The 9,930-nt window shown below is 33.4% G+C and overlaps 1 protein-coding gene across 1 annotated transcript; it reads left to right on the top strand.

Moving 5' to 3' along the window:
- The first annotated feature begins 5,852 nt into the window (after positions 1-5,852).
- On the top strand, positions 5,853-8,743 carry LOC143593986 (mitochondrial outer membrane protein porin 4-like). Its single transcript, XM_077073424.1, has 6 exons — positions 5,853-5,898; positions 6,742-6,809; positions 6,914-7,024; positions 7,114-7,200; positions 7,282-7,490; positions 8,290-8,743. The coding sequence occupies exons 1-6, from the start codon at positions 5,853-5,855 to the stop codon at positions 8,594-8,596; spliced, it is 828 nt and encodes a 275-aa protein (XP_076929539.1). The 3' UTR covers positions 8,597-8,743.
- Positions 8,744-9,930: the final 1,187 nt, after the last annotated feature.

Raw genomic sequence — 9,930 nt, forward strand, 5'->3', positions numbered from 1 at the left:
GGTGTCTGTTTTGCAGGTTATCAGAATAACCATCTTCTCAGGGTCTAACCCCTCGTGGGAAACAGCTATCTAACCCCCAGGTTACCAGTAATCTGTCCGGGGTCCGGTTAGTGTTTCTTCACCAACCACGTGACAAAGAAACAGAGATCGATCATGACCACCACCGCTACCTAGGGTTTTGAAATCTAACCCGGCAACGATGATAAGTGGAAGAAACAAAGAGGCTGAAATGTGGATTGGTTGGAGATATAGAGAGGAATTGACATGGTAGTTGGAATGGAATGGAAGAGGAAAACACTGGACACCACGACTGTGACTATGCAATCAAATGTACAGATGGAAGAAAACGAATGAAAGATTTAGCGGTGGTGATTTAACAGACTACTGAAGCATAGTTTCAGTTGAAATTGTAATATTATAAATTGTATATTCATGTATTTTTTTGTTATGGAGTATTTATTTAAGTGTACTTCGATTTTATACCAATAAAATAATTATACATTGACATTTATTTAATAGTGTTTTATGAGCTACTGAGTGATTAGTCGCACCCATCATATTCCGCCTAGGCTGGGCGTGACAGTCTTCATCCTCGTTGTACTCACAACTCGCACGTCCCTCATCTTCAATAATCATGTTATGCAAAATACATATTGCAGACATCATCCATCTAAATTTATTTTTTTGGCGCCCATGCTCGTGTCGGGTCCTTCACGTGACCGATTCACAAACATGGACCACGATGGATATATCCCGTCACCAAGATAATTGTCGTGCCTGCATTCGATTCCCGAAACTTGAAAACTTGACTCCGACGTCGTACCTTCTATTAAATTATTGAATAACCCTGACTGATGGAGGACCGTTAAATCATTATTTGTACCAACACCAAAGTATGCATACCAAATCCATAAATCTTGTGAAATGACTGCTTGTAAAAGTTGGGTGTGCATGATCACCTCCCATGTACTAATCGCGCCAAGCATTGGGATAGTTTGCCCACTCCCAATGCATACAATCAATGCTACCAAGCATTTCGGGAAACCATGTTTTGTTTCATGTCGTTCATATAATTCCTAAATATCGTTCAAGTAGGGTTACGTAAATATTTCTTGCTATATAACTTAATAATATTTTTGGTAAACTTATAAACACTATCGCGTACTGTTCTTTTGGACATTTGAAGATACTCGTTCAAAGCATCTTGAACCGCCCGTATGCCATATGCCAGATTGCTGCAGTGCACTTTTGTAGAAGACTAAAATTGCTTCTCCCAATCGCATCCGAGTGTAACTTAAACCACAAATCCATTCTCAACATATCATTGGCTATTCTTAGAAATAGTCGTTTACACATTCAGAAACACCTTCTAAAGTCTTCGCTTGCGACAGTTGCGTCTTTTGCAAAGTAGTCGGCTACCAAACAGTTATGTGCACATTTACGATCTCGATTCAACCGAGTTTTTCTTGTGATCGGACGTGATGTTTACTCGTCACCGAATTACATATTGACCGTAAACTCCATTACATGAAGAAAAAATATGTATCGTTAGACGAAGATAATGAATTCATGTTAAAACTTTGGTTGAAATGGTGTTGTTTTGGTTAAAATGGTTAGTATATGTATGTATTTATCAATAATATATATAAAAGAAACATTTAAAAGTTCTCCGGTTGCTCCTTACTTTTTTTCAAGTCATCAGATTGCTTTATTTGTAAATGGAGATTCTCATGCATTGACCCGAATTCACGGGTATGGGTCTCACCAAACCGAGATAACCTAAACGGGTTATAACATCTCATAAATTAAATACTAATCTCACCAAATATGTGATATGAAAATCCTATAAAATACAGATATACTAAAAATTAATATCCTATTTTTATAAAAATAATAATAATTAAGAAACACTTTTATAGAAAAAAAATAATCGGGTCATTGGTCTCACAAAAACCAGATAACTTTTAAAACGGGTTATAACTGCTCATTTATTTGTGAAACATTTTGATCATCAAATCCTAATTACATTATTAACTTTTTAGCACTAAATAAAATAAAATAAATCCAAAAAATATATAAATATTATAAACGAATAATGTAAAACAACCTCGTAATACGGGGGGATCAAGCCACCAGATTGCATTATTTGTAAATGAAGTTTCTTATGCATTTGACCCGAATTCACGGGTATTGGTCTCACCAAACCTAGATAATCCTTAAACGGATTATAACATCTCATAAAATAGAAATTTATCTCACCAAATATTTGATATGAATATCCTATAAAATGAGATATATTAGAATTAATATCTAATTTAAAAAAAAAGATATTATTCATAATTAAGATACAATTTTATAGTAAAAATTAAGCAGATCATGGGTCTTACCAAACCTATATGACTTTTAAAAAGGGTTATAACATCTCATTTATTTGTGAAACCATTTCATCATCAAAATTTAAGTATATTATTAACTTTTTTACAATAAATAAAATTAAATCAAAAAATATATAAATATTTGTAACGAATAATATAAAACAACCCCGTAATAAGGCGGATAAAAGCTAATTTATAATATAAGTAAAATGAATTTTTTTTATATTTGAAATAAAGTCGTTAGGCTCAACGGTCAAAAGATAAGACAAAAGGGAAAACAAGTTGTTTGATCACCGTCGCGTCCCACATGAAATGAGATGGAAGGGGGAAAGGAGGGGGGGGGGGTTATTCAAATGATTTTAGTGGGGAAATAGAGTGCCAAGTACGACCAACCACATGCCGATCAGCCTTAAGGCTGGTGGTCGAGTGATAGAGACAAAATCATCAAACGTGGGTTCGAGGACACAAAATACTAGCCTTATAAAAAAAAAGCTCGTATTGTTGACGAGTACGTTCGGTGTTGGATCTGGGCCGCTGATCGCAACCAACCAAAGTGAGTCTAAGACCGTGAAAGAATCTCGAGAAAGATAAGAGTCGCCACTTGCACGAGATAATATAACAATAAGTATTTAAATACATCCACACTAAACAATAAACCCTAGTTTCAGATTCAACGCATCTCATCTCTCTCTAACAACATCCATCTGCCTGCGCCTTTCAATTCTATTCACTTTCGTATGTAAGCACTACATTTATTATTATTATTATTATTATTATTCATACCGTTTGTTTATTGCTGTGAATCCGGTCTAATTAATTAATTGACGATTAGATATCTTTATCTTTTTATTTTTCAGATAGAAGATTTTAAGTAATCTGATTCTCTAATTTGTTGCACTTTGTTATCTCTGTTAGTTTACTAAGTACTGTGATTATGGTGATGATTGCTTGTTGAGTGTTATATATTCTTGTTGCAGATTATTGATATCTAGTGATGACCTAATTTTGATATGATGATGTTGAGTAAGTTAGAATTGATACAATCTGAAGATGTAAGGCTTAACAATCAGTATGGAATTGAGATGAAAGTAACGTTGTTTAAGCCACAAACACGAAACATTATGATGCCGATTGTTTACCCAATTTTGGTGAAACTAAATCTAAACGGCTAAACCAATGTTTTCATTGTGATTAAAGGTATGTTCTAGGGCATAGGGTCAATTGTTTTCTCTTGAAGTTCAAGTTCATGAGTTCAAAGATGTGGATGCATTTTATACTGTAAGTGCAATGCAGTAGAAACTATAATATAGAAATGCAGAGTGATAACAGTTAAATGTTGACTCCTTTAATCTCTTTACGTACTTTATCTGGTATGCACACATTTCAAGTTATGAAGGTGAACGATTACTTGTATAGTCATGCTATTTGTAACTTGATTGATAGCAGAAGTACTTGTAGTTTTTCTAGTCTATGCTATATTAAAAAGGTTTGGATGTTGCATAAGACCTAATTGTCGTTTGCAAGTAGCTGTAGCAGATGTTATTTGTGACTAGTGTCTTTGAATGAAAGGATTAGTATGCTAATTGCAATTTACAAGGTGAAATCATTAATTCAAGTGTAAGGCTCTTACAGTTAGGTGGTTGTGAAATGGTGTTGGGTGTTCATTGGTTAACATTAGGCAGCATTTATTGTAGTTTTAACCAGCTAAGAATTAGGATGTAATTCAGTTACCATGGTAGAAAGGTGGAAGGTAAACGAGTGACAAGTTATCTCAAGTCCGGCAGCTGAATTCTATGACATCGTCATTGTACAACTTGTTTCTGGGGAATTAATGGTGCTAAATGAGTTAAAACAGCTGTTGGACACTATGGTGATGCTTTTGCTATTTCTTCCAGTTACCATCTAATAGAACTCATGACCACAAGGAGATGCTATAGAAATCTTGGCCAATTGTTTGTCTCTTGTTTTTTATGGTGAAGAAAAAAGACTCACATGGAGGATGTGTGGACTATTCAAGGTTTAAAAAGGCGGTAATGAGCCTCGGAACGTCTTTTTAAACCATGGGACTATTTGAGCTTTTTAGAACACTAGTAAGGGAAGGTTTCTATCCAACACTTAGAAGCATTAGTTGATGATTTCGCGGGGCTATTGCCTTTTCAAAACTGGAACTTAGATCATGTTATTGTGAAATTAGGATGCATGATGATCAGATGAAGGCATTCACAAACCTGCTATTAGAACCTGTCAAGGTTGTTCTGAATTTTTGGCAATGTTTTTTGGCCTAACAAATGTACCCTTTTCATTTCAAGGCATAATGAAAGAGGTATTTTTCTTATTTATAAGGATTTATACTCTAGCTTTTTTTAATGGCATTTTGGTTTATAACCCAATTTTAAGTCAACATCAAAGTCACTTATTGTTGGGGTTGCGAAAACTATAAGGAAAGATTCAGTTGTTTTTGCTATAAAATGCATCTTTGGATCATCATAGTTGGAGTATGTTGGGCAGGTTATTTCTGTCATGGGTGTTTCAAAAGGCCCAACTAAAGTTCAGTTTGTATCTATAATTATTAAGAAGTTGAGAGTCTGTTCTATGACATTGTCCTAACTTTTGTTTATCTTGATTCATATTCTTTTTCTTGAGAAATCTTGATAAACTTGGTCTGATTTCATCTTAATCGGATTTTGGAATTGGAAAGACGGCAATATCTGACTCCCCAATTTTTACATGCCATATTTTTTTTCAATGTTAAATTAAGGAGTTGAGACTTGAGAGTCTGCTTTATTGATTTTTTTAATTCCTTTCCTTATTGTTCTAACTTCTAAGTATTGGTTTCTAGGCTTCAAATTCTAGGTCTAAAACTTTGACAAATTGTGAGATATTTTGTTTATGTAATGTAGTTTTAAGATGTAACATATACATAATGGATCTCTAAAGTTACATGTTACTTTCTTCAACGTGTTTTTTATCCTGACTTTTGCATATTGTTTCATTGATGGAATTAGGATTTATGTAGCTTTTACCTGATAATATAGTTTATCTTGAAGTGACTTGTTAACATTCGCTTCTCAATGCCAAGTTTTACCATTATAGTTTTATTGATAGTTTATCTGTACATGTTTTGTTATGTATTCTATCATATATATTTGTGCTGCTTCATTGACATATGAACATGACTGTCAGGCTGTGATTGGAAGCTGGAAGTTGTAATCTGAATTCTTTCATACAATGGCCAACGGTCCAGCACCATTTTCAGATATTGGCAAAAGAGCAAAAGGCAAGCTTCTACTTTATATTGCTTATTGATGATGTTATAAGTTATATGATGGCTTAACGATGTTAAAAGTTTTGATTCCACAATGAAATTGACCTTTTTAATTGTCAACTGTTTTAACTTTAATAAAGCTTGCACCTACACTTCTCTGTTCCTCTGCCTCTGTCTTCTCTTTTTTGTAAAGTTAATTTTCACCAGTGACTATGAGCCCTTTTGGTTGTGCTGCAATAGTTCTGTTTGCTGTTCTTTGTTTGTTTTTGATATTGTTTATTACATACATCAATATGTAAGTTGCATACTTGCCTGGTTCTGTTTGCTGTTCTTTGTTTGTTTTTGATATTGTTTATTACATACATCAATATGTAAGTTGCATACTTGCCTGTTCATGCCTGTCTACTATATTACTATCCAAGATTGCCAATATACAACGGGACTTGTTCTTTTAATTGTATGAATGGATGTATCGTGCAGACATTTAAACATTTATTTATTTTTATGAGTTTGTTCTCTTCCAAGGCTTACCTTATTTGTCTATTTAGAAGATAACTAAGGCTGAAATTTCTTGCATTCTCATTTTCTATTATGATATAATAATCTTCTCCATGAGGTAAGAGTTTGCAATGTATAGAGGTGTAAATAGTTTAATGTCCCCTGGTCAGTGATGGATCGGCAAACAAAAGTATCATAATTCATTATGGTTTGAACTTTTTTGTATTATGCGCAACATTAGCAGACAATATCTAATGTATTCATTTGAGCATTACTTTGAGTTTGAGTATAAACCAGTGTAAACTTATTAATTTACGTGCTATCAGCAAGGGAATGCGTCATCAATGTACAAATAGGGAAGCGCAAAGCTGATAACAAAAATTCTTTGTATGCTTATAATTAACATTGTGACAAAATTTACCAATCTTTCTGGCGCGACTGTGAATTTAGCTGATTCACCTTTTTTGCTTCAAGTAGATTTTGTTTATCTGTACACAAAAATGTCTTGACTTTGTACCTATGCTTATGTATACAAAGATGGTTAAACTGTTGCTATTTGCTCTCGATGAAAACAAAGTTGACTAGTGTCTTTGCTTATTGCAGATTTGTTGACCAAAGATTACAACTATGACTACAAGTTTGTATTATCAGTTCCTGGATCAACTCCCATGGTAATAAGAAACCTTTTACCTTTAAGATTGTTTGTATTGATACGTATGCTGAAAACGTATTTCACCTTTGTACTGATTATGTTTTGTTTTTTACATTCTTACAGGGACTGGTAGCTACGGGTTTGACTAAAGGTCAAATCTTTCTTGGGGATGTAAGTGCTCAGTACAAGAGCGGGAGGACTGTTGTAGATGTAAAAGTTGATACATATTCTAATGTAAGAACTAAACTATATGCTTTCAAATTTTCCTTTATATGGTTTTTAATTAAAAATTCTCTTAATAATAAATTTTCATCATTTTGCAGGTTTCAACAAAAGTAACTGTTCATGATGTAATGTCATCCACAAAAGCAGTTTTGAGCTTTGATGTTCCTGATCACAAGTCTGGAAAGGTCAGTTATTTTAGTTTTAAAATACTAAAATGTAATATATGTTTACATAAATACTAACGTGAGACGTTTATTTGTTCTCAGCTTGATGTTCAGTACATTAATTCTCGAATTGCAATTGATTCCAGTATTGGCTTGAATCCATCCCCTGTTTTAAATCTTGCTGCAGCAGTCGGCCACAAGGATATACATCTTGGCTGTGAAGTCGGTTTTGATACCGCTTCTGCTTCTTTCACTAAATATACAACTGGCATAAGTTTCAACAAGCCCGATCTTTCTGCTGCACTTATACTGTATGTATATACTTTATACAACCTCATTCTGTTTGTTTTTTTGAAAAATGAAAGATCTTTGGTAAACCTAGAAAAACAGGCAGGTCGGTTGAAGGGTCTGCTGTGTGCATGAAACCTAAAAGTCGACCGCTAAGCGAAAAGATCGAACGTCAAATAAAATTGACAGTTTGGTTTTTTGCTTTCATAAAACCAAACTTTCGGTTCGGTTTTGCATTTAACTATAACTGAAACATTTAAACTTGACTTATATATTTTCATTTTATATTTTGATATTTAAGTTATTATATTTTAAAAAAGAGTGTTACCCAATTATTTTAACACAAATTTATAATAATAAAAGAACTATTAATTAACAAAAAGATTTCAGCACAAATTTCTAGTTTTGGCCATTTTTTTCAGTCCATTATTTCAAGCTATAAAGGTAAAATAAAAAAACTGAAGCCAAACCAAAACCAAAAAGTTTCCAAAAAAAGCAAATATTGAATTTTCAGTTTTTGGTTTAGCTTGAGCCTAAAACGCACCCATGCACAATCTTAGTCTGTTGGGTAACGGTTCAAAATGAACTTGTCTCAAATAATAGCTGTGGGTGGTGGTTTAGGCATGTTTTAAGTTAGCAAGTTTGGTTAGGAGTAACCCATTTTGACTCATTGTATGAATTTGAGTAGATCCTAATTGGCGCGTTGCATATTTCAAGCTGGCCCAAATGAACCCATATGCTAATTATTATTCCCAAATCAACTTATTTGTTGAAGAAATCTCAGTGAATGGTATGATAATTAGATTATGTGAAAAATGGCAGGATGGACAAAGGTCAAACATTGAAGGCATCATACGTACACTCAGTGGATGCTTCAAACAACAACCAGGTTGTTGCCGAGATGACACATGGATTATCTACACAACAAAACAGTTTCACAATTGGAAGTGCTCATGCTATTGACCGTTACAACAGGGTCAAAACTAGGTTCTCAGATAATGGGAAAGTGGCAATGTTGTGTCAACGAGAATGGCGACCAAAGTCATTAATAACCGTCTCGGCAGAGTATGACACTAAGAAAACTGAGGTGGCCCCTAAATGGGGTCTTGCATTGGCTCTCATGCCTTAATATTATTGGTAAGACTTTTTATTTTGGGCATCTATTAAAGGGTATATGGACGTTGAATTTGATTTGGGTGAAATTGACCCAGTTTTGGTTACGGATATTCATGTTCATGTATTTGGGAATACATGCTAGATTGTGGTGGACGATAAGTTGTCCATGAAACACACTTTTTGGTTTAATAATCCATGATCATGTTTTTCTTGCTAATTCGGTCTTATGTACTTGTGTAACTATTTTGTCTTCGGACATTTAATATCTGGTTAAATAAAAAACAAACCGAATCAGGACTTAAGTTTGAACAACTTATTATGTGACTGAAATTTATGTGTGCTTGATTAAAATGATTATATTCTTCATTACGTATCTTAGAATAAAGGATTGTGGATATAGATTTTGCACGGGCCATAACCTGATCCTGAATGCCAGACTTTAAAATATCTCATATTTTATTTGAACTGCATCATATGTAATTATAATTGGTATAAATGCACAGCATAATAATCTTATATTTAAAATTGCATTAGTTGTTGGTCTACTAGCATTCAAAGTCAACCTTGTCAGCTCATAAACCAACAAATGATATGTTCAGTTGTTCACGTTCTTTCCATAATAATGGGTTGACATTTATGGTTGATGATTATAGTCTACTTGTTCTTTAACTACTGCCTTCGCTGAAATCTCAATCTTAATGTATCTCAAATCTTAATGTTCTTCAACTATACTTACATTTTATACAATACGGCCACCGAAAATGATGGCTAAAATCCATAGTAAACATCAGAAACTATTAACTATTAGCTAGGTCAATGTAGATACAAAAAAATGAAGTTATATATTGTTACAAGGCCTTAAGAACCCTGCAAATCTGCAATATAACTAAGAAATAGATTGCTGCGCTCGGGGTTGAATAAATTTGTGGTTAGAACCTACTGGTTGCAAGTTCTTAACAAGATCCGCTGATGACACAACAACGTCATTGTTATTCTGCAGAAGCCAAGAAAAAATGAATCAGAACCATCTAATATGCCTGTGTGTACCTTCAATCGGCAAAACTTGTTGCTCGTTTTCCTTTAACGGCTAAAGTGGTTGAACCTAATAAGATAGCAATTACAATTTACAACCCAAGAAGTAATAAGTGCTTGGCATTTCAATGCAAATATATATATATATATATATATATATATATATATATATTACAGGTTCATATCCTTTAAATTAAGGAGCCTATAGATAATTAAATGCTTTCATATAAGTTTTTCAAGAAAAATACGAATTTATTTCCTTTCATAGATTAGGGCTATTATAATTTATTAATTTCAACTTAACTTATTTCATTA

This window comes from Bidens hawaiensis, unplaced genomic scaffold (assembly GCF_021521415.1).
Source record: "Bidens hawaiensis isolate Kalapana, Puna unplaced genomic scaffold, B.hawaiensis_p1.1 tig00042967_1, whole genome shotgun sequence".
In the NCBI taxonomy this organism is placed as follows: domain Eukaryota; kingdom Viridiplantae; phylum Streptophyta; class Magnoliopsida; order Asterales; family Asteraceae; genus Bidens; species Bidens hawaiensis.